This window comes from Kryptolebias marmoratus, linkage group LG10 (assembly GCF_001649575.2).
Source record: "Kryptolebias marmoratus isolate JLee-2015 linkage group LG10, ASM164957v2, whole genome shotgun sequence".
Taxonomy (NCBI): domain Eukaryota; kingdom Metazoa; phylum Chordata; class Actinopteri; order Cyprinodontiformes; family Rivulidae; genus Kryptolebias; species Kryptolebias marmoratus.
Genome location: NC_051439.1, coordinates 17,506,529 through 17,531,458, shown reverse-complemented (window position 1 = coordinate 17,531,458; position 24,930 = coordinate 17,506,529). Strand labels below are relative to the sequence as shown.

At 39.7% G+C, this 24,930-nt stretch overlaps 1 protein-coding gene across 9 annotated transcripts in view; it reads right to left on the bottom strand.

The window, feature by feature from the left end:
• Window positions 1-24,930, bottom strand: part of myt1lb (myelin transcription factor 1-like, b) — a 95,860-nt gene that overhangs the window by 12,628 nt on the left and 58,302 nt on the right. For 8 of the 9 annotated variants that reach the window (XM_037977932.1, XM_037977933.1, XM_037977937.1 and 5 more), the window contains exons 5-11: window positions 20,130-20,587; window positions 15,530-16,705; window positions 11,923-12,057; window positions 8,629-8,719; window positions 6,610-6,717; window positions 5,645-5,871; window positions 5,086-5,372 (exon numbers count right to left, since the gene is read on the bottom strand). In XM_037977932.1, coding sequence (XP_037833860.1) covers window positions 5,086-5,372; window positions 5,645-5,871; window positions 6,610-6,717; window positions 8,629-8,719; window positions 11,923-12,057; window positions 15,530-16,705; window positions 20,130-20,587 — 2,482 coding nt within the window. The remainder of the gene's footprint in view (window positions 1-5,085; window positions 5,373-5,644; window positions 5,872-6,609; window positions 6,718-8,628; window positions 8,720-11,922; window positions 12,058-15,529; window positions 16,706-20,129; window positions 20,588-24,930) is intronic. The other variant, XM_037977935.1, reaches the window with a different exon arrangement.

The following is a 24,930-nucleotide window of genomic DNA, read 5'->3' as shown; positions in this document are numbered from 1 at the left end:
AAATAGCAGTCAGACACGTCCATCTTCAGATGGGCATAAATACATGGCACATATTACAAAAAGTATTTAAAAAGAGCTTTTAGGTTTAAACTTTGTAGGTATATGAAAAGAAGACTCAAGTGCAGTTTAAATAGCTGAAGAAATGTTCTGTCTTATTTTTTTTTGTCCAAGTCTGTCTAATAAGAAACATCAGATGCGTGCAGTGTACAGTAACGATGTTTGCTCCTAAAAGGGTCAAAGAAGGAGGAGGTTCATCAGTTTTCAAGGACGAGTGCATCCCACTGCAAAGCCCTCCTCTCTGTCTCTCTCTGTCTTTCACTTTCCTTCCATGCCTCTGTGGTCTCTGTATATATATGTGTGTGTGTTTGTGTGTGTAGCTGTGTGTGAACCTAATGTGAGTGGACATAACAGGGGGCGCAGGGGATGAAGGTTAGGAGTGGGGTTGGGAGCAGTGATGAGCAGCAGTGGCTCCAGCTACACTGCTGCAAACCCATAAATAGAGGCAGAAGTCTACAGTGTTGTAAAGCAAAATGGGCCACATCCACATGACTGGCTGTTCATTAAAGCGTTTACTTTACTCCTCAAATTTAGGTTTCTGTCTTTTAATGCATACTTCTTTCTTTTTTTTTTCCTAAATAAGCATTGCTGCAAACAAGTTGCAACTTTGAAGGGACAGTATAGTTTTTGTGTGAAGTAGCAGCTGTCAGTAGCTTCCCTGCAGTAGACAGCAGTCAGAGCAGTATCAGTTTGGAGAATTAGGGAGAAATTCTCGTGGGAGAGTCGATGTAACAGCTACTCAGACTGGGGCCTATTCAGGAGTGAATTTCTGCCATTAAAACAACTCAAACTCAAAAACTTTTCTAGCAGTTTCAGTGAATGTTATATTATTTTTTTTTTTTTATTTATTTTTTTTTTACACCTTGTCATAATTTTCTCAAACAAACAGCTTTTGTGTTGCTTCAGGCAACTCTGTACAAAGAGGCTGCAAAGTGTAACCTGCAGAAAATCAGCCATGGCTTGTAGTGAGAGTGATAACAAAAACATAAACAACTGTCTCATGCAAAAGTGATGGTGTCTAAAAATGTTAAAAAATAGAGTTTGCTTAAACTACGGAATAATTTTTGAGTTTGAGTTGTTTTCTTTAAAAAGGTGGAAATTTGCTCTTCTCTTGCCCCTTGTTTTGAGCAGCTGTTGCCTTGAAATCACATTAAAAATGTCTCCTTGATTTTTAAAATTGAGATCACACTGACTGCTGTCTACAGGTAAGTTATTTACTACTTAGAAGTACTGAAGGGAATTATCCCTCTAAGGTTTGTGTTTTAGTAGGATGTTTTGTTTTTGTGATTTCTCTATACCACTGACTCCTGCTCATCTGCCCTCTCTTCCCTGTTTTGCTCACTCCCGTTTCTCCTTTTTCATGAGTAGGAAAGCCCACTTTAATTCTGATTACAGCTGACAGAGGCCCTAGGGGAGGATTCTCCTGGTGTTTGAAGCCAAAACCTCAGTGACACACCATGAGTCAAACACACAGGGTGATAAAATTTGGGACTGGACATGGAAACAGCAACAACTGTGGCTGCACCGTTTTTTTAAATTATATATATATTTTAACTAATAAAAATAACACTCACACACACACACACACACAAAATGAAAACAAACAATAACAGCAAAAAAGAGTACCACTGATTACAATTTATGAGTAATACCAGGCTATTTAAAAAGTTGGAAAGCATGCACAACAAGAATAGGGATGCAGGGTGCCTAAAACAAAGACTGCTCATTATGCGATTAATACCAAATTAGGCTTTCAAAATTCTGCAAAGCCATTCAGCAAGTAATGACACTCGAGCTTGAAAACGAGGGAGAGTGACACAAAGGACAAGCAGAAAATGAGTAAAGGACTCTGAGAAAAAGAAACTGTGTTGAATAAAGGTCATGTTGCTGCAGAGACCCAGCAGCACTTGCCTCATTGTATGCAGCCTTGACTGATCTTGTTCTTGTGTGTCCCCTTTTCCTTGTTTGATTAAAAAAAAAAAATCTCTATCACTGTTTAAAAATTGTGGCCTACACCTTCACACCAAATTAGCAAAGATGATATATGAGGACCCCTCCCCTCCTCATTATAATCCACTTCTTCCTAATCTGGCCCCGCAGAAACCCCTGACCCCTGTTGTCATGGTAATGCCTGGTCTGAAAGGACCAGGCTGCGGAGGTCGCCTGCTAATTTTCAGGCACCCATCACTTCTGCGCACAATGAGAAAAATCCAACTAAATGATTCATTTCCTCTTTATGTGCTTCAAATTAAACATTTACAAGTGTCATTATTTAGTACTCTGACACTACAGGTTCATGTTCATGGACTGCCAAGCCCAGGAGTTAGAATAACAACCTGAGTACAAACGTGATCCCATCCTACACTTAGTATGACTGTTTTACTTTATTTCAGAAACAGACTGTGATAAAGCAGAAATTCGTGTAAAATTTGTTTTACTGGTTTACTGGTTTGGGTCACACCCCTCTAACCTCACAATGAAATACATCACTTTAAAATATGTCCAGTGCAGCATAACAAAACTATCTATCTATCACATGAAAGTTTTATGTTTTGCCAGTAGATTGGTTGAGTCACAGATTATTATGACACAATTTTAGCTCACTGAATATCTGAAATCTGACTTTTATCTACCCAAAATTGAACCATAATGTCCGTATTTATAACCAGCTAACCTTGCATATCAAGGGTTTTATTTCTCTGTAGTTTCTAACATTTTTCTTAATTTGTGTTACATTTGTTAGTGCTTTAGTTATTAGACTTATGTCCAACTTTTTCACCTGCTGTTTTATATTTAAAATTCTGAAGCATGTATTGTATCCTAAATTTCTTCCAATGTTGTGTTTTTTCTCATATTTAGTGTACACCTTTTGGGTGATGTGTACTGAAAAAATGCATGCATATCCTGTATGAAAAAAACAAACTGTAGCTCCTCTATTGGAACGGATAAAAGCAGTGTTTGTATGAATAACTCTAGTAACAAAATGCTTCAGGTTTTTGTCTGACCTGCTCACAAATGAATTATAATTATGCCCAGAAACAGATTTACTCTACGGCAGCATTCCTCTGGACTCAATGATCTGCATGTTTGAAATGTTTACCTGCAACATGTACATCTGGTTTAAACTGATGAGTTATTAACAAGCATCTGCAGAACTCAATGGCAAGATGTGGAGGTATTTATTTTCTTTTGATTCGAGTGTTTTAGAGCAGGGAACCATCTAAAACATGCAGGGCAATGGGTGCCAAGAAGCACTGCATTAACAGGTCACCAGTGACAAAGGTTCCTCCAAAAACTATCGTCCTGGATAAAATACAGGGCATTTCAGTCTTTCACTCAGGCCAGCAACCAATAGATTCAATGAGCTGATTGAGGGAGATAAAACAGGTGGACAGATGGGGTGAAAAATACAAGAAGCTGAGAATATACTGTATGTCAAGCCTTATTCAGAGAGAGTAAGATAAAAAAACAGCATGAGCCACGAGGTGAGGTGTTGAGATGAAAGGGAGGGAAGAAAAAAAGAAGAATCCTCTGAAGGCTCTCATTCTCTTGTCCTAAGAGCTTCCTGCTCGTCTCGTCCCACAGCAGCAGGGGATGGGAAACAGGACAGACAGTGAAATGAGGTGAAACCAGAGAAAGTCCTGACTGCTCCAGGAGGTTGTCCCACCGAGTTTATTCTGCCCCACTTTTTGTTGGAAATAAGTCGCTTTCTCCTTCCCTCCGCTCCTCCTTGTTTTTATTAGTACAATTTTATCTTCTCCTCTCCTTCTTGCTGTGACATTTTAAAATCTTTTCTTTTCTTTCTTTCATTCTTTATTCTGAGCCTCATCACCCTCTTGCTCTGATTCTCCCGCAGTCTCCTCTGTCAACATAAGCATTAAGCCAACATTACACCTCCGCTCTGCGCTCTTTCTCTGGCCTCCATTTACCGGCTTAGCATCTGGCCACAGATAATACAGAAGCACTGTCACCTTATCTCCTCAGAAGTGACACGCTGGACTCACGCCGTGTCATACGGCGTTTCGTCCTGCTCCTATCTGATTCCCAGACAGAAAATAAAGAAAGTGCCCTGAGTGTAAGACACAGCTCCGGATCGGTCAGGAAATGCGTGCATGTCAATACTGTTATGCACATCTAAAATCTCCTTATCTTTGTCAGTTTTCACTGCCAGCATTAGTATAATGAAGGGAGGGAAAAATAATCTGCCAGTGGATTTTTATGCCTACGGCAGGAGACCACAGTCTTTAGAGGAGCTGTATTCACCACACCTTTGTGACAGGCTGCTGTGCCAAATCAGGCAATTCAATTCAGTTTGTCTACAAAGTGCCAATTCATCTTAGGGTGCTATACAAAAAAAAAAAAAAATCAGTTTCAAATCCAATTACATACAGTGCAGGTCAGTACAATCTGTTCAAATTCAGCATGTTCCAATTTGAGCAATTATTATAAATTATAATACAGTCAGACTCAAAAGAGCTTGTATTTCTAAAATGCCAAATTGTAAAATGTTGTCTGGCTGAGAAAGTCAACAGTTTGCATAGTTCTTCACTTTAATTCAGTCCCCATTCTGAGAACGGTGAGGAAGACACCTTCAGCAGAACCAGAACCAACTGCCTTTATGAGTTCATAGGCCAAAATAAAAAAAAATTGCAACATTAATCATTGTGAGTTCTTGAGGCTTTAATCTGCTCTTGGTTTGATGGTCACATAAATGACAGTGATTCACTGTTTATGACAAAGGCAGTCAAACTGCAAGTTAGGGTTGTCAGAAATGACACGAGGATCGAGAGATGAGAACAGAAAGAAACCATACACAAATTAAAAACACAAAGAACAAGAATGACTCATGAGTTCAGTATGGAACAAGAGTCTGGCAATGAGGATGGTTCAACCAAAAAAAAAAAAAAAAAAGTCTTGTTCTTCATTTTGTTGATTTAGTTTTATGCTGTAGCCAATAAAATGAAAAATAGAATCTAAAACATGTCCAGACATTAGATTAGGTCTTCCCTGTCTTTCTCCCCTCCCTACCTGTGAGCACAGGTCCTGGGGTTTCCCCCCCATCCCGTGTGGCATCTCCCGGCAGCGTGTGGAGAGGTTGAGGATGGCGGTTGCTGCCATGTGGGCGGCTTCCATATCGTGACTGTAGTCGAAGCTGCTCTTGCTGCATGTGCTGCTGGCGCTGCTGCCCCCACCACCTCCGCCTCCTCCCGCGCCCCCTCCACCACCTCCACAGCTCAGGCTGCTGTTACTGCTGCTGGGGGCGTAGGTGCTGGTGGTGCTGCTGGCCGAGCTGGAGTTCTTGCAGTATCGCTTGGCTGCAGGAGGCAAACGAAGAAAATATAAATCAAGAGTTTGTGCTTATTTTTTAAAGATATATTTCATTTATTAGCTGACAGTCTAATCCAAACTACAGCAATAGATTGAGGCATAAACTTGAAGAACCAAACTTTCTAACTTTAAGGAGATGTAATGTTCTGCACAACAACTGGTGATTCGAACTCATGAACTAACAGTCTAGACCAGTGTAGAAGCCTTTAGAGACCTTATAGCAATGCATACATGTATGGTCATATTTCTGTAGCAGTACCATCATATCCTTTTGGGGAGGTGTCCCTTTGCCCATGAACTTTGGGTGCAATGGCCCTCTTCCCATACACCTGGTGGTTGTTGCTGCCATCAAAAGCGCTGTAGTCGAAGCTGGTCTTGGAGTACTTCTCCAGTTCCTTGGCCAGGTTGGAGCGGGGCGTGCTGGTGGAAACATTGTTCTTGTAACCATACTGTGGATAGTCCAGTTGTTTGACAAAGCACATAGGCCTGGAAAATAAATGACGAGTGGGTGGAAGTTGGACCGAGGCACTGAACATTGCCCAGGGGGGAGAAGAAACTTGGGGATTGGTTAAAAATGTGTGGAATGGAGGGAAGTAGGGAAGGAATAAACTGCAAGATTAGAGCATGGAGAAGGATATAGGAAAATGGAAATGTGACTGAAGGTGCAGGACTTTTTTTTCTCAAGCCATAATATTCATGTTTTCTGCTCTATATGCAATAAAAATAGGTCAAATAGAATCTACACTTCCTTTATTCCTTTTTTTCATATGCTTTTATCATTTGAAACACATTAATAGCCTCTATTTAACTCTTGTAAGAAAACTGCTGCTGATATTCTGTTTGATATGGATATAAAACTCACAACTACTCATGACTTTTTATCACAGCATTTTCATGCCCATCAAAGAAACTCTCACTGAAAACATGTCTGTGATAATGAATGAGGCCCATTTTGTTATAATCTGAAGTGATTTGCCTTCAGTGAGCAAAGAGATGCACATGAAGTCTCTCAGATGAAATCTCAGGGGATGACAAAACTTACACATAAAACAAAAAAGGGGAGATACCAAGTCTCAATTATAGAATGTAAAAGAAAACATAAAAAAAAATCCCACATGAAATGAATGTTTTACCGTTTAAATCAGTGCATCTTGTCACAACACATTTCATAACATTCTTGAATTTCATTGTACAATGTGGATGAAAGTGTTGAGTGAATACTACCTTAAGACTCTGTCAGATGCCTGGTTGGACTTCGGGCCAGAGCAGCTCTGATGTTTCTCCTGGGCTTTTGCCAGCTTCTCGGCTGCAGCGATTGGACATCCTGATAGACTGAAATAATAATAATAACAAAAAAAGCTAATTAAATGATGCAGCGGAACACATTTTTGTACGTAAACATTTTACACTCAGTGCACACGCTGTAAAATGTTTGGCTTGTTAAAGCGCTTGTCATCCAGTTTGCAGGGCTGAAAACAGCGACTGTACATCTGCCTGTCAGTCAGCCTGAAAGCACCTGACTGCAGTTCAGAAAATCTCAGCTCAAAATGCAAACTCATTAATTTTCATCACTTTTAACACTTTGGTTAACAACACAGTTGGCAACAGCTTGCATGTTTCTGGTTGAGCAGCTTAAAATGATTCTCAGAATAGATATTCCCGCATGGACAAAAGTAGATTTTTTATGTGCATTCCCCGGCTTGTTTCATTCAAACACCAGCTAGCTGACAGGACACACACACACTTACATGTTTTTGGGGTATACACACTTCATTTCCAGAAAAGTAGCAAAAAATTATAACTTTTTGTAGATTTTTATTAAACAGACACAAATACAAAGGAGATGAATTTACTGACAAATTTGGATGTGCAGAATGTACAATATAGGATTCCAGGCTTTCTGAAGGTCTTTCAAAGTTTTTCTTTGGATTCTGGCTTTTTCACTTTGTTGATATTCTCTAAATTAAATGTAGTTAACCAGTTAAAATACTGAAAGTCATTTTCTTTGTATTTCTTGTGACTTTTATACAAATGTTTTGTGACAAAAAGGTTTTGCATATTGTAGGATCTTGGCTTATTTATTACACCAAGGTAATAGTTAGAAGAACGAACTCTTTGTCGGATGATTGCACAGAGTGACACCTACATATATAGGTGGAACATTAAGCCACCAGTGAAGTTCTGCTGTGTGACAGACATTTTGAGTTTTTGTTGTGGTTAAGTTGTAACCAACAGGACATGCTGCTTATTTTATGCATGTCTTGTTGCTGTTTGTTAGATAAAATTATAAATCAAACAACTAAACATTTAACAAATTATGGATTAAGTTTATTGCTGGGTTGTAGAAACATTACTAACTTTTCTGGAAATGAGTTCAGCACATCATAAAGCCTCTTTTAAGATAATTTTGTTCTTCATTGACAACTGAATGACCAAATGTGAGAAAAGTTCATGTCAGTATCTTTAACCCCTATTATTCTCCATCCAATCTGTCGAGTGTAGCGTGTGAAAAGAATGTTTTTTGACAGTGGCCTGCAGCCATTTGTGTTCATGAGCACCTGCCATGATGAGCATGTGCTCGGATAAGAATGTGGAAAAGTGTGAAGTCGTATGTGGAGGTTTGGATCAGCTCTTTCTTGAAGAAGTGAAAGTTTACTGTGCGTGCCTGCTTGGCGCTGCAGTTTGTCACTGAGCACGGCATGGAGCCGTTCGTTCTGGTTCTCCCAGGTCTGCACCTTTCCTGTCACCCCGGCTGAGTGGCAGCAAGGTGCTAATGGCTGCTGCTATGCCCGAATCCCTGAGCATCTGCTGCGGGTGACACTCTTTTTTTTTTCACTGTCACCTCACCCCGTCTGACAGCAGCGCCAAGCAGCTATTTCAGTTCCTACCTCCAAACCTGCACCTGATAGATGCCATTTCTTGCCTTGAGCTGATGAATGATTTATGCTTTGGAAAGTGTGGCTTGCTGCATTCTAATCAGTCTTGGTTAAATGATGTGATTGTGAAGCAGCTGAAGTGCTTTGATAATTTTCAGCATCAAAACACACAAAAAAATAATGTGTTGGAAAAGGAAAGGGGTTTAATTACAATCACACCAAAATAATAATAAAAAAAGAATAATTAGGGATGATAAAAAGAAGACCGCCAAAATAAAAAGATGATCAAAAATAATCCCACAGTAAAAAATAAAATAGAAAAATAGATGAGGAGAAAAAAAGAGCTTCATAGTAGCTGAGCTCTTACCTTCTGTGAGAGTTTCTGTTGCTATTGACATGGCCGCGTCCCGTGCAGCCAGGCGTAGGACACTTAAGAACATTCTCATACATTGCCACAACTTCGCACAGACAGGAAATAGGAGTGAAAGACAGGGAAGGTTAGGAGCCCTTTACAATCACCCATGAGCTCTATTAGTGTGTGAGGAACCTGGTATTATAAACATCATTAAGAAATGAACCCAAATGACCTCTTTTTCATTTTAATGAACACTAGTTTGAAAGGGCAGACAAGGTTTCCCACCATATTGCTTCCACTTATCCAGCTCTTTCAAATTAGTATTCATGGAATGGGGACAGTCATGAATAAAAAGATGTCATTTAAGTTTGACAGGACAAGCAAGAGACAGGAAGAGAAGGAAAATTTGGGCATGCAAACAGCTTGCAATCATACAAAACTCCAGCTTTAAAAATCAATGGTGGAAGCAGACAGATGGAAGACAGCTCCTTGATAGAGTGTGCTTTGTTATCATCCGTGCATTGTTAGGGCAGAGAGTGCAGTCTTCAATACCGTTTACCATTAAAACAGTCCATAACAGTCTCAGATCCCCTCGGCAACCAGCCAATTAGATTAATGATCTATGGATGTCCGAGAGGAGCCGTCAGAGCGCAGCAGGCGTGGGGGGGAAGAGAGAGGAGGAGTTGTCTCGATACCGGTGGCGTGCGGGGCCAAACCCCATCGGCATCAGCTTCATCATTATCACCCCCTTAAACTTTCACCCCTCACCATCCTCCTTTCCCTACATACTAATTGGTCTTCGGTGCAGGTAATTGGACAAAGTCCCCCCCACCCACTTCAACATGCCACAAGCCAATACATTATGCATATCCTGGTTTGGTTTGGCCTTCTGCTAAGGGACAGCTCAGAATTAAAGCTCAGCTCAGTGGGCACAAACTAAAGCTTAATGAGTAAGGCACAAAATCATGTGTCTGAGTTCGAATAGATTTCTTCATAACAAAATTCTAGAGTTCTTCAAAGATTGTTTTGAGGCTGTATTTAAAATCTGAGTATGGCTGCATATTGTGAGGAATGACACTGATGTGTTACATCATCGAAAGTCAAATTGGGGAAAATCAAGTCATGCTTTATCTCTGTTGCTGTATGATAAAAGTAAATGTAGACATGATAATGACTGTAGGCTTTTATCATTTTAGTTTGTTGCCTTGTTTATATAACCGTTGGCATTTAGTACCTTCATGTTTTGAGCTCTAATTAGCTTTCTTTAAGGTTTTACCTAGAAACAGTTTTATTGGATTCTGCATTTTTCTACTGTATTTTAAGGTTTTGGAATATTGGAAAGAAATGGCTGGCCTTTTTTCCTAAAAACACATGCATTTACCATATTTTTTACATATGATTGCATGAACATGTTGAAAATGTTCAAAATTCACACAGAAAAAAATTAGCAAATTTTTCACATGTGAAATTTGTGTGTTTTTTTCTGTAAGGGCTGCTGGTATCTATCACAAAACAAAGAGCAAAGAGAGGACTGCTTTAAAGAGACGTTTAGTCTCCACTTCTGCTTAGAAACAATTTTTTAGGTAACAAGTTTCAGACTCTCACCATTATGTATTGTCATTTTCTTTCTACAAAATAACTCACTTTAACATTTTACAAATTAAAACAGTGTCTAGAAGTCCTACTTTTTTATGTTTTTTCTTATCCAAATATATTCTGACCTGGAAAACACTAAAATGAAATTGTTGACTTTTTGACCACTAAGAACAGAACCAAGAATTCCCCAGTTAAAAATGGATTGTATACATCTTTTCTCTAAAAGGTAATTGAGCAAAAAGGAAGTGGAAAAAGTGAAACAGATCTAATTTTATTGTAATTTTTCACCAGAATGATCAGGCGCTCTGTGTGATTTCCCAATTACATAAAGTCACTGCATTAATAATACATTGTCCATTCAGTACAGCAAATGTGGTAATGAGAGAGGGAAGCTTTAGAACCTATCTTGCAGGCAATACACGTGTGACTTATTCTTTTATTTACCTACAACTGGCCTTATGGTGGCTGAACGCTCAGGATTTCTAACTGTGCATCTCAGTCATTAGTACCCTTTTGTCTTAGGGGCAGAAGAACTGAAGACGATGCCACTCTTTTGATTTTTCTGGTAAGCTTAGTGGTATCTCATCCCCTGAAAGTCAGTCTGACACAAATGAGGAATATCATGTTCCAAACAATCTCCAGTAACAATCAATACAAGAACCTCCCAGGTTCCATTTAGGTTCTTTTAATCCTGGACAGATGCTCAGAGTCATTTTCAGATTTCTTTGAAGATAAATTCATCTCAGGTTATGAACCTCTGTACGGACGGCACTCCTCAAAACATGACTAATCTGTAGTACTGCAGCTGCTTTTTAAGAAGCACACCTTTAGTGATAACTATTTTTTTGTCAAAACTGGGTTTTATTTTGACTGGTGTCTAGGTCACAGCAGATCATAACTTGAATTTCACGCTGCAGTTAATGAAAAATGTAAATGAGATGAGTTTGTGCGGGGTGAGCAAGGCTGAATAACTGGTCTGAATCCTCTGAAGGGAAAACTAATTTTTCATTCAAGGCTAATGTTTATTGCCACCTCTCTTGATCTGTGGCTTACAGATATGAGAATGCCTTTCCACTCAACAGAATTTAATTGAGCAAGGTATACAAATAAATAAACAAGGTTTATGCCATGGATGACTGAAGCACGCTCAGTGCTATCAAGGTCTGTGAGCATTTTCAAGTTTCCTGAAAATAAAAAAATAGGACTCTATTAAAACTAAAAAGGTGCACAAATTAATGAAAAAAAGAGGCCTTTAACCTTTTTTACACTCAAACATGCACTAACATGCTGTGAAGGAGCATGCAACCCTTCCAGTGATCCCTTTTTACAATGAAAAAAAAAAACATCAACTTGAATTAGATTATCATATTCTGTCCATCACTGTCAGTCAGTGGAGCTGTATCATGCAGTCAAGTAAGTCCATAACTGACAGATCTTGACCATCCTGCCAAGCACTGCATTCATTACCAAGGCCTCATTTCATACCTCATCAACACAACACACTAAACAGACAGTCAGAAAGCAAAATCAGGGCCCTGTGCAAAAGATCACAAGTGTAGCTGCAATCTATCTGACCCCTTACAGCAACAAGTACACACCACAAAGAACAAGGCACAGTAGCAATCATGCAGATTCCTCAACATCAAAGGACAAAGACGGCACATGTTGGATATATACCAGCATTAGCTGGTGTGTGACTGATATACTCACTTTCTGGTGGCACCCTGTCTTTGTGGGGACAACCAGACAGGCTGCGATGGTGTGGGTACAGGCCCGTCACATGACCCGTGCCATCACAGCCGGGTGTTGGACACCTGCTTTCCTTCTTGTCTGCACGTGAAGCATCTGTGAGCAGAAACAGGAAGGAAATTGATACCTATGTTTTATGTCTTTTTATTTTCATTGTAAAGATGTCTAAAACCATAGACATCTAAGTTTAAATTGGTCTAATTTGGTCTACAACAAAAAGTTTGAAAGATGTATAGCCACGGTCACAAGCTTTTTAAGTGTTTGCATTTAGCCAAAATTTAACATATGTAATGTAAATTCAGAAACTCTACATTACATGACCTTATTGACTACTTGAAGAAATTTTTAGGATAACAGCCCAGCTCCAGGATTCAGTAAAACAAATGCATGTTTACAAACAACCACCTGAAATCTCCAGAAAAAGAAAAGCATGAGGATATATGAACATGCTAGTTCATAGCATAAGAAAGTTTTATTGGCTCTTCCAAAAGAGCCCCCAAAATGAAAAAAATCCTCAAAATGAGTCAGAATCAGACTATAGTATGATATTGTTTTTGTCTTTTAGAAATTTATACAGGATATGTAAGAAAAAATTATCTGTGTGAAGGAGTTTAAAAGGGTAGAGCTTGACTGGTTCTTCCATGGGCAAATTGTAAGCTAAACTGAATTTGAATGAACAACAGACCAAAAATACATTTTATTGTAAGACTGGAAATCTCAAAGTAGAGAGCTGTGAGAATTAATAACATAAATATAGTTAGAAAGGCACTGTGCCTTTTCTACTAATGTTCCAAACTAATTTGTAAACAGTTATAAAGAAGGTGATGAATGTATAAGTTCCAAAGATTTAGAAAAAATAAAATAAAAAAAGATAAAGTATTTTGGCAAAACTAACTCTATGAAGAGAAACTTGTGGTTTTAAAATGATTGAATTTCAATGATTTTGAATAAAATAAAAAATGAATCAATTCCAGGTGGCAATATTAACATAAACAAAGTTTTTATATCACAGGATCTTTTGTATGATTCCAGCTAGGGTCAGAGTAGAAATTGTTTTTCAGCTGTTTCTGTTTTCAGCTTTTTTCTTTTTTTTTTTTATTAAAAAATTTCCAGCATTATGAGTGCAGAGCTTCCTTTAAACCAAATCAACTCCCTTGACCTTTGAATTCAAACACATGTGAAGATAGCTTTTTTTTAATTTTTTTATTTACAGGTTTTTATTTACTGCATTTTTTTAAAACAAGATAAAAACAGACTAAGACAAAGAAGCAATTATTGCTTTGCTGACAAGTTGTTTTTTATGCAGTTTGTTTACAGCAACAACATTGCAAAAAGTTCTAAAATATCTATTTTTTAGGAGGTCTTTTCACAAACTTGATGCAACCCTTAGCTTTTTGTTGTGTTTGTGGCCTTCAAAACAAAGTTATTCAGCAAGCAGATTACATTCAGTGAAATTGTTTCGCACTTGTCTGCATTAAAACCACCCCAAGTTTCACAAGCTTACTGAGCTGACAGTGAGGATCTAAAGAGCAAACACACACCTCAACACACTCACATTCACACAATATTGCCCCTTTCAAACCTTTCAGATTTGGTTGCAGTGTTTGGTTACCAAAAAACACCAAACTGTTGCCAACGAGCATTGTTGCTGATAACTGTCCACCTTTAAAATACTTTGGCCATCAAATATATGTATATTTTTAAATCTGACTTTACAGTTAAAGGAAATTAGATAATGAGTTAGAAAATAAGAATGTTTCAAGTTCATGTGAGTGACTGTACCAGCAGATGGGATTGGGGATATTGACACGAGAGGGGATTTTACCCCACACCACAGAAAGACAGACCACTGATTAAAGTTTCAAAGACCTATGTAACTCAGCTCCAACTAAAGGAAACACAAAGAGACCTTTGAATAGGGAGTAGGTGCAACAAGAAAAATAATTGAGTGAAGTAGGACTAAGGGTTCAAAAAGTACAAAACTAAGAGGTGGCATAGGGCACACCTAATCATACATTTACAAATGAGTCACCAAACGAAATTCCATGTCTCATTCATCAGAAAAGAAGCACCTCATTATCCTTTGTGGCTCTCATCCATCTATGTCACATTAGGGGCATATGAGTTTAGAATAAAATTGCTATGTCATGTCTAGCTCTTTTGTCTGGCACCAGAACAATCAAGCGGGAAAATTTCATGTTGATAGGGAACTTGGTCTGCACGTACAATGTAGCTGCTTTTTAATGGCTTTGTTCGAGGCACATCATTACATTCACTGTTAATGTTTCAACAGTATGTTAGAAATAATTCTCCATTTCCATACATGTGAGTGCACACAGACATGATGCCTGTGCATTCTGAGCCCAACACTTCTATTGTGGAGAGCGGAGGCAGCCAAGTGGAAGGCATATTAGAAAGCAGGGGATATTGATTGTGGCTGGGGACGGTCTGCGTTTTGCATAGCAAATGGCCCCCATTACCATACCATCTCTGGATAATTAATGTGCAGTCAGTGGGCCTGTCGTTCGTTATCGGTCATTCTGATACTGTTCAATTTTCATCTCAACCTCATGCTTCTCTCAGGGAGCACCGCTCTTCTATGAGCTCCCTCCCTTGCCATGTGGTTTTATAAATCACACACAGAAACCCTGGTCAATGAGTGTCTGCAACTATCTCGCCCGAGGAAAGATGCTATCACCATGCAACTGCCTTGGGTCCTCTCATTATTCCAACATTAGCCAGACACAAAGGCCATGGAAGGCTCTTGAAATTAGCATTTGTGTGGCATTTAAGTAGCAATATAAACCTGCTGTGAGTTGTGTGGCATTTGAGGTGTAACATCATCCCACTGCGATTTGCCTTGCTCATATTTGTTGCTCTCATCTGATATCTTCCTTATGGGTGGAAATATTTCACCCTAGTTAAGTCTGTATATTACTTGAGTAAACTGTGTGAAGTTTGAAATCAGATAACACTCACTGTTACAAGTCGACAACATTGTATGACAATTTTCACTGATGGGGAAGTGGACTTTTGTTTCAGTGGCATCAATAATTATCTGTTTAAAAAGTGAAAACTTTCTTGTTACTGCAGAACAAGTCCTTTCTAAAGGCAGAGGACCTCTGTTTCATAGTTTCTTTTCCCAAGTGCTTGTGTAGGTTTAAAAATAGGCAGCTTTACCCCAAGCTGCATCACAGGGATGAGATTTGCGGTCCTAACAGGCCGTGCAGATTGCCATTACTTATGCCTGACAAGCCTACCCTCTGATGTTTCCATGCTGGCCTATTTTAACAACATAAGCTGCTGCTGCCGCTCACGCTGCTACTGAGATGTGAATTTCCAAACTGGCTGAAAAAGCTTGTCCTGGGGTATTATTGAGGTTCCCAGAATACATGTGGGCTGTCTAGTCTTTGGTGCAGGGCGGATGAAACACAGAAACAAACACTGGCAGAGAAACATTTTACCTGAGCTTGTCAAATAAGGTAAACATGTCTACACTTCTGTGTGGATATGGTTTCCAATAGAATCTAAGTGTGCAGCTGAGTGTGTCCAAGAAAGAACAACTCACCTTTATGGAAGAAAGGCTTCTTCATACCATCAGGAAGCCGGGCTTTACGTTCAACACCATACCCATGCCGTGGGCCGTGGTCTTCATGAGAGTACCTCACTCCATCTCTTCTCGCTGCCTCAGCTGCCATTTTATCCCTCATTGCCTTGGCACGTTCTGATTCTAGTGCAATTGCTTTCTCTAGTAGAGACAGATTTCCTTTTGTCATGTCAAACACTTCTTCTGATCGGTCCGATGTCACTGAGGCTGTGTCTTCATCAAAATCTCTGTGGTTGTGGGTGGAATATCGTTCATCATGTATACAACTAGAGAAGGCCTTGGAGCGTGGGCTCAGCTGCTCCTCAAGCTTCATGAGATTGTCCATGTCGGAATAGTTCCTATCAAGTGTCCGCCTATCGTCTTGGCTATTGTGAAAATCTCCATAGCCATGATGCTGGGGCTGTTGATTGGGGTCCCCGCATGAGAAATGATTTTGCTGAGATGGTCCATTTCGATCGATGGGCTTTGTTTCACTTAATTTCCGAGCCAAGTCAAAGCATTGGTTCCTTAGGCACTCCAGACTGCTTAAACATACTTCCTCATCACTGTTTTCCATTTGTCCATTAATGGTGGTCCTCATTTGTCCATTCCCACCATTGTGTGTATTTCCCCCATTGTGGGAACAGTCATTCTCATCTCTAATACCAACTGCACTGTTTGGAAATTCCTGCCCATCTAAGCTGTCAGACAGAACAGCACCGTGACCCTGTGCCAGCAGTTTAAGGGAGTCCACTGTTTCCCGAACTACATCACTGTCAACATCCAGACTTAGATCTTCCCGCTGCCTTTCATCACCTTCTTCATCGTCTTCCTCCTCTTCTTCTTCATCCTCCTCCTCTTCATCATCCTCCTCCTCTTCCTCTTCTTCTTCCTCTTCCTCCTCATCCTCCTCCTCATCCTCAGCGCTGTTGGACGAGTTGCTGTTCATCTCGGATTCGGTCATGGCGCGGTTGGCGGCGTCCTCTGCGATCTTGCCCAGGTTGAGGAGGGACTTGGCCACAAGCTCGTCATAGTTTTCATACTCATCATTGTTGTTGTCATCCTTCTCCGCCACAGGGCCAGATTTTCCACTGCCATCGCCACCTCCGCTGCCATCGTTCCCCTCGCCCCCTTCGCCAGTGCTCATCTGATCGTCCTCTGTTGGAGAAAAACAACAAACGCCTTGTAATTCCATTTCCGTCATTCCATTTTACTGGTAAATCAGATTTCTGGGCTTGGTCCATCTAAATTGGATAAGGCTCTCTTGCTTCACCCTAATAATTTACTTTGAGAGTCTTAACAGCAGCTTGTGTTCTGAATTGTGAATCACTACAGGAAGTTAAATTCAGTGGTTTGGGAAAGTCGTAAAGAGAGATGCCCTATGAATAAAAGACCTATAGAGCCATTGAAAAGTCTGGTTTTATTAGTAAATCCCTTGATTCTTTTAGAAATAGATTTCCAAATGTCTAAAGAATACTGTAAATAGTTTCAAATGAATTCAAAATACTGTAAATAAAAGCACTTTTTGGAACCTAAAATCTGAGCAATAATTTGATGTTCTGTCTGTAATATGATGAACTCCAGTCAGCAGCTATTCATCATTTGCTTGTGAAGTTCTTTTTTCATTAAATCATCAGTATCTTTAGAATTCTTTTCAGTGCCTAATTGATTCTGACAGACTGCAAAAGGTTACTGAACCTCTTCTGTCAGTAATTTCAAGCACTCACTCCTGGAGCACTTCCAATCTCTCCTTTCACATTTCCGCCCTGAGCCGCCGAGAGCACATTGCTCATATTGGCATCACATTTGCCACTTACATTCCTGTGGAGAAAATGCACCCGGAGGGCCACTCACACACACAGGGATAAGGAATGAGAGTTTTCATCATTTTTGGTGGGAACAAGCAACCTCCAAGACTGATAAAAATGGACAAAAAAACATGTTAACTGTTAGTCATGAGATATCAATTTCCACTATACCGAAAAACATCCAAAAATACAACTAAAACAATTATGTAAATTTGACTTGGAAAAACTATTTTCACTCTGCTCACTACATAGATACGCCTCACTCACATACTGTGCACATACACATTAACACACTTCCAACTAATGCGAGCAACATAGTATTACTGCTTGGCAGGAGAGGGCTTTAGAGCGGGAAGAGGGAACAGTCACGAATGACCAAGCACATATTTTGACAGCAGAAAGGCTTCTTACAACAACCTCCTGCACCAGGGGTTTAATTTTTGATGGTATGAAACATGGCACAGGGAAGCAATTTGAAGAGCAATCAAGGTACACAAAAGGGATATGGAAGCGAAACAGATTAAGGAGGGAACAGAGGGACTGCCCTACCCTGAACTAGCGTCGGATTAGCAACAATAGATGTGCACGCTGCAGAGAAACACAGAAAAGCTACAGACTTTCACCTGCAGATTGGAATCTACCTGAAAGCTATTGAGTGTGAAAGGGAATTTTTTTCAATGATGTATATGGAAAAAAAAATTTTAATTTCATTTTCTAAACATAAAAAAATCCAAATGCTTTGGTTTCAATATTCATGATTATAGAGCTCAACACAGAGAGGGATTTGTAGGATTCATACTAGCAACAACTGCACTTCTATAACACTTATCATAAGTAGAAGGTAATAACCAGCTACACATAGAAACAGAGACAATGACAGGTCAATGAGATGGCGGCATGGTCGCAGCGTGAAGAATAAGACCTTGGCCCTGAGCTGTAATGAACACCAGTCTGCAGAGATGTTTTTGCATGTCTGCAAAAAAATAAGAACGTGGCTGCTGAGATGCCACATCAACACTTTGTGAGGATAGAGCTGCACGCCAAACACGGTTAACACACTCCTCTCTCAGAGCTTAACTCTTAATTGGACTTGAAGGCACTGTCAGGTCCAATCGTGATGCGTGGGTGGAACGCCGAATCTGCTGGAGAAAAACCTGCCAGATCTGGTGTTTGGCACAACGCAGGGGGAAGGGGAGGTAACATATGGGGCAGGAGTTTCTCAAATCCCAGTCCCAAAACTAGGTAGTATTTTGTATCATGTCTTCAAGAAAAGCATATTTAAGCTAGACTGTCAACAGCTCTTATGTTTTGAAAATTTTAAAATCATCAAGAAATTTGTAGGGATAATTATTTGACGTTAGAAATTTGTCCATTATTGGTGCAATTTACTTTAATGAGTTTTATGGAGACTGCAGCAAAAGTCATTTTGCTCGAGTCTCATTATAATTGGAAACCCTTGCAAAAAAATGACAATGTTGTTTTTTTTTAATGGTTTTTATTGTTGTTGTTGTTAGTTTGCTTGTGTAAAACATGTTTGGATGATTTTAGATTAATCAATAAAAAGCCAATTGTTTTTTGTAAGCAGCTGTTTTCTAACCCAGTGGTTCTAAACCCTGATCCTTGACGAACACTGTCCTGCATGTTTTCATTGTTTCCATCGTCTTCAGCAGGTCTTCAAGTTCTGCAGAAGCCTGTCATTTAAGTCAGGTGTGTCAAAGCAGGGAAAGAACTAATATGTGCAGGATAGTATTCCTTGGGAATCACTGTTCTAAGCAACTTATATTACTATGGGTTTTTCATTGGCTGTATTGGTAGTAGAGATGTAGTCTAAGTGAGAAAGTGACAATTTTTGGTTGATATAAATAAATGTTAACTTGTGTCTAAGAACCTACAGTTTGAGTAAATACTGGAACCCATATACAGCAAAATGATTTGAATTTGCATATTTAAATATTTGACAGTCTAAACTTCAAAGACAAGTTATTTACAGTCACATATGGATTTGATAAGAAGTATCTGGATATTTATATATATATATATATATATACTAATACTAATGATTCTATTCAGTAACAATTACATAGAGTAAAAAAGCTGTGACCACCACCTCTTAAAAATGAATGTAAAAATGAATCATAAATATGATAAAATAACTTTATGTTTTAGGGTTTAGGATGGCTGAAGAAAAACAAAATAAAACAAACAAACAAATAAACAAACCAAAACATAATGTCCTTTCTGGTTGCTTGAAAGGTCTTAATATAAATCCACACCATGATTAGGCTGTTGTACAACTAAGGTGTGCAGTTAATTCATTCAACCAACTATGTTAGTTTTTAACATTAGACAGGTTTGAAGCTTTTTTTAGCAAGAATTGCCAACTGCCTTAGAGAACTTTATGGTATACATTAGAAAAGTTAACAGGAAGCACAAATGTGCAAATAATTGAATATACATCATTCCATGAATTTTCCTTAAACCAAATGATTAAAAAACTAAACAGTTTTTGGAGGTGCTCTTGACACTTTCTTGGCAAAGTTGCAAAGCAGCTCAGATATCCTATTTTATATTGTCAAGAATAATAAAGAACTTTATTTTTATTTCAAAACAGCTTTGTACACTAGTTTTCTAATGTAAAATGTTTCATTAGAGGACAAAAAACTTTTTTTGCAATAGATTTTCCTAACATTTTAAACCATATTTCTTTAAATGTTTAAAAATTTTGTCCTGCATTCTGGTCATTTTAATACAAATGTTAGAGAAAGTTCTCTCACCTTGCCCTTGATTATGCTCTCCTTCCTCCTCCTCCTCCCCTTCTTCATAGTCCACATCCTCTATTGCTTCCTCTTCCTCTTCCTCTGCCTCCTCTACCCTCACGTCATCACCTTCCTCCTCTTCCTCTTGCTCCACCTCTACCTCCTCTTCTTCCTCTGCTTCTTCTCCATCTCCTCTGTCATCCTCCTTGCCGTCTTCATGCTCCATTTGTTCTACATTATAGTCCATGTAGCCTTCCACATCTTCCTCTTCCTCCTCCACTTCCCCCTCTTCCTCTATGGCTCCTTCCTCCTCCTCTTCCTCCCTGTCATCCATCTCCTCGGTCCCGTCTGTCTCATAGCACTCCTCCATTGTGGAGTTGTCCATGTCATCAAGGTAGGTGCTCCTCTTCGGTGATGTTTCTAGAGTTTGTCTATCTAGACTCTTTCTCTTTTTGGCCAGCGGGCAGCCGTACACACTGCAGAGGAGAGAGAAGAGGGCAGCTGTTATCCATGAGCATTACCTGCCCATAAATGTTAATGTTCATTTCTATTAATGACTCTTTGTTTAAGTGCTGCAGTTTATTAACTAAATTGAAAATATCACAGCAGAACACAGGAGAACACTGCAAGGAAAGTAGTGTCTCTCAAGTTCTGCTGAAACAAAAATCTGATTTCACCAACTTTAATTAGATGTGCTCATTAACAATTGAGCAGTTATGATAAAATGCTCCATTTCTTCCAGAAAGTAGTTACAAAAGAATCAAATCTCTGTCTCTGAATGAAACAAAGCAGAGATTTTAGCATCAATTTGTTCTTCAGGCAAAAGAAAATCACTGTGCGTGCCTTGTAAAATGCCTCCAAACTGATACACACCTGAAGTGAGAGCAGCAAAACACAACAGCTTGTCTGGAATTAACTGAAAGTGGGAACAAACCTGCTGCCTGAAAATTGAATCTTACTAAGGCAGCTCAGGTTTTAATGTATTCTTTGGCTCTCCTCAGCACCGGGGGGACAGATCCTAATCTGATAATCTGATAATCTGTGTATTTGCTCAGGCTATTGATCACAGGAGCTTATTCCATTTGAATCATCAAATCTCACAGACTCCCGAAGCATGCGTGTGATTTGCGAATGCCCTCACACAGTCAGTATTATGAGCGTCCTGGCCATCAAATAAACATTCATACTGGAGTGTAAGAGAGCCACACACACTCTGGGCATGTTCACTCAGCTATGAAATATCCCCAGTTCTTTTTTTTACAACCTCTGGATGTTTTTTTTTCCTTTTTTTTTCAGCTCTGCACTACTCTGAGTAAGACTCAATGTGAATAAATGGGACAAAGATGTGAGTAAGAGTCAAAAAAGTTGCTTGCCACATGCTGCTTCTTTTTCACAGTGTTTTTCATGTCACTGTGCACCACTATTCAATATCCTATCCATCCTCTCTCTCTCACATACACACACACTCTTCCATCAGTCAGTCAGGCTAAATCTTATCCAGCCCAGGGATTCCTTAATGGTCTGACCCCCTGCACCACCCGCAATCAGGGGCCTCATTTCATTAATCTAAGCCTACATGGAAACTCATTCCCTGCCTGACAACCTCTCCCCCGGGCAGTGAGAGGGTCTGCGGGACAGTGAGGGAGGGAAGGTTGTGCTGCGGCACAGTGATCAATAGTGCTTGTGACCAAACATCTCGAAAGCACATTAAAATGCCACTCATCTTGGCTGCTCTGTTCCAGGGCCCTCTCCAAATAAATCAAGGGCCGGTCCCAGCAGGTTACTGGCTGCCAGTATAGGAGAGAAGTGGTGTGAAAGGTAGATAGACACAGGTTCTCACCCTTACCCTATTGTTTTGTAATCTGGCCTTGCATTTCCCCCCCCTTTTTTTAAAAATAAAACAATCCGAAGGCAGCACTTCCTGTCAGACAGCTGTGAAGTCATTGTTCATTGGGTTACAGATCTTAATGCAACCAGATGCAAGACCTACACCTGAATTCCCAATTGCTGCAACATAAGCTAATGGATGGCACATAATGGATGTTGAGCTGTAAATTTCCATGAAAAATAGCAAGTAGTTTTTCATCATTTAGGGTTGAAGAAAACAAGATGCCTTTTGGCATTATGTTTTGATGAAAATTAGTGAAGCAAATATTTGAATCAAAGGACTCACCCACAGAAAGCAGACCACCTCACTGAATGACTTTTAATGCATGCAGACCAACTTTAAATGTTCTCTTGTCCCTCAGCTGTCAGGTTGCAATACTGTGAGTGGTGTGTTTTCCCTGCTCCTTCTAAGCTCCACGATGACTAAAGCTGCAAGAAGCCTCCGCAGCTTCAGCTTCCCACAGTCTCAAGCTCTGTTGCTGAGTGACCTTGGCTGCAGCATTCATCATCACTGGCTCTCCATCCCACTCATTACACTTAGCAATTAAAATTCCAGAAGTAATTAAGTGGCATTTCAATTGGAAAAAAAGACCAAATTTGCAGGTACATTGTGAGGAGAAAGGAAGGCAATGAGAAAATACTGCACCATTCTAAGTTTCCCTTCTGTTTTGTCCTCTGGCAGCAAGACAAAATCCTATGAGAGGTGTGTGCAGAATGGGAGGTCGCAATCAAAGAAGAAAAGAGCTTCAGATCACAAAAAGACCACTTGATTTTTTATAGAGTGGTCATCCTTAACATTACAAGATGGAACAAATTCTATTACAGTACGAACAAGAGGCCCCTTAATGCAGAATGACTCCTTCTGGAAGCGTTGTACTGAAATGGCTCCTGTTCCTGGAGCATTAATGTGAGGCAGGGAAAAGGAGTGTCAGGAGACGGAGAGCTCCTGTTTGGCTAATTTCAGTCGACAGTTGAGCGACTGCTGGAATGCGACAGCATTCCACGGTGCCTTTATTAGCACTCATATTAGCGGCTGTTCACAGCAGGGGCAAAAGCTTTAGCCAGTCATTAGCATCACACACTATTTGTCTCCCTGACGCAGGGATGAAGGTGCTGTTGCTTTTCCCCCTGCCTCCTCTTCCCCTTGTCATCTCCTTATGCCACCTTACACTCCAACTTTATATTTCTTCCTTTTTTTAAAGCCATTATAACCTCCCTTGCCTCTTTTTCTTCCATATATCCACTCCCTCTACATTTATTTCAGCCTATATTACCTTTTTTAACACAAATTCATGGCTTCATTACTATTACCACTTTCTTTTCCCATTTTCTCCCACAGTACTGCTCCCTTCATCACACTTTTGTCTCCACAGAGCACACTGGAGATGGAGGGAATGCACCACCTCCGACTGTGCTCCCTATCCAGCAGGAGGATCTATAGACACGTGTGGCAGAGCCCCGTCTCCATGGTGATACCCTCCAGAAATCCACGAGGGATTCGCCATCCTCACATCCAGCCAGCGAGGAAAAATGAGAGAGAAAGGCAGGCAGGGAGAGAAAATGAGGGGTGGGGAGGAAAATTAGAGGCTATAGGAGGCGAGACAGATGGGAGAATATATGTTTTTGTGCATTTTTGTATGCGGGCCTTTTTTGTGTGTGCAGAAAACTGGGAAATATAGGAGAGGCAAAAAGAAAAGGCTGGTTTTCTGTGTGGAAGAGGAGAGAGGATCATTTCAGAGCTGTCAGGCTTCTCCCGCTAGCAGAGGAGAACAAAAGACAGTGTCGTGGTGCAGGAGGCTCAGCACATGGCAGACGCTGCAATTTGGGGCGTTTGTTGGCAGCTCAGGCTCCAGCTTGGATATCTGCTGCTTTGGCCCATTCCCACACACACACACACATGTATACATACATCCGGATGACTGTCAGGCTGTCCTAAAACTCATAAAATATAACTTCATAGCTATGGTCTTGAAATAATCCCCACTGTTCATGAAACTTAACAGAATCCTTCTGCAACTAGATATTTATGTGCTGCAATTTTGTTTCTGCATGGATTTATGAAAGTCTTTAGACCTTGAGCAATATCTATAAAATAATTTCTTCAAGATTTAGAAACTTAATTTAACAAAACATGCCAGTTTCTTGACAGCACATTCATTTATTTCTCTTGTTTTGACTAGTAAATGTGCTTCATGTCTCACTGGTCTGATAGCCATCAGTGATCTACTTTTAATAAACCTTTTCAAAACCAGATAAAGTACATTATTAATTGATAATACCAATCAGCATCAGACATAAAGAAGTAACTCAGACCTTTCAGGTGTAATACCATTAATGACTACTAGTTGCCAACTCTAAATCCCTTCTGAATTTTGCTTCTCAAATAAAAGACTTTTGTTTTTTTAGTTGGGTTCACTCTTGATCAGCAGTTCTTTATATTTCCACAGAAAAGTAGATATTTCATAAAAGTACATATTTTTTATGGTTCAGACTTATTTTTTCTGCAGCCTTGTTCCTTATGTTGACTTTCTGTCATTGTTGTTGTCCCAGCATTACTGTACAATGAAGATTAACCACACTAGTGGGAAAGGTACATGCACTGATGAAAGTCTTCCAACATTTATCTTCTGTGTATGTCAATCCAAGGCATTAAGTGCTCATTTTTACTGTCTTCTAACCTCTCTCTCAAATCAAAGGCCACCTGTTTGTGAATAAAATGGTAATTTTGTAACTTACTGAAAGCATGAGCTTTGAAAATTAAAGATGGAACAAAACAGGTCATGGTTGCTCAGATTGTTTTTGTTTCATCAAATGAGAAGAAGGTACATGGGGATGTAAGTACATGTAGGGTAGAGCTGGATGCCTCAGTTGATAAGACAATTTTTTTTTTCTCATTGACTTAGGTCACAAAAGAAACAATGTTTATTTGAGT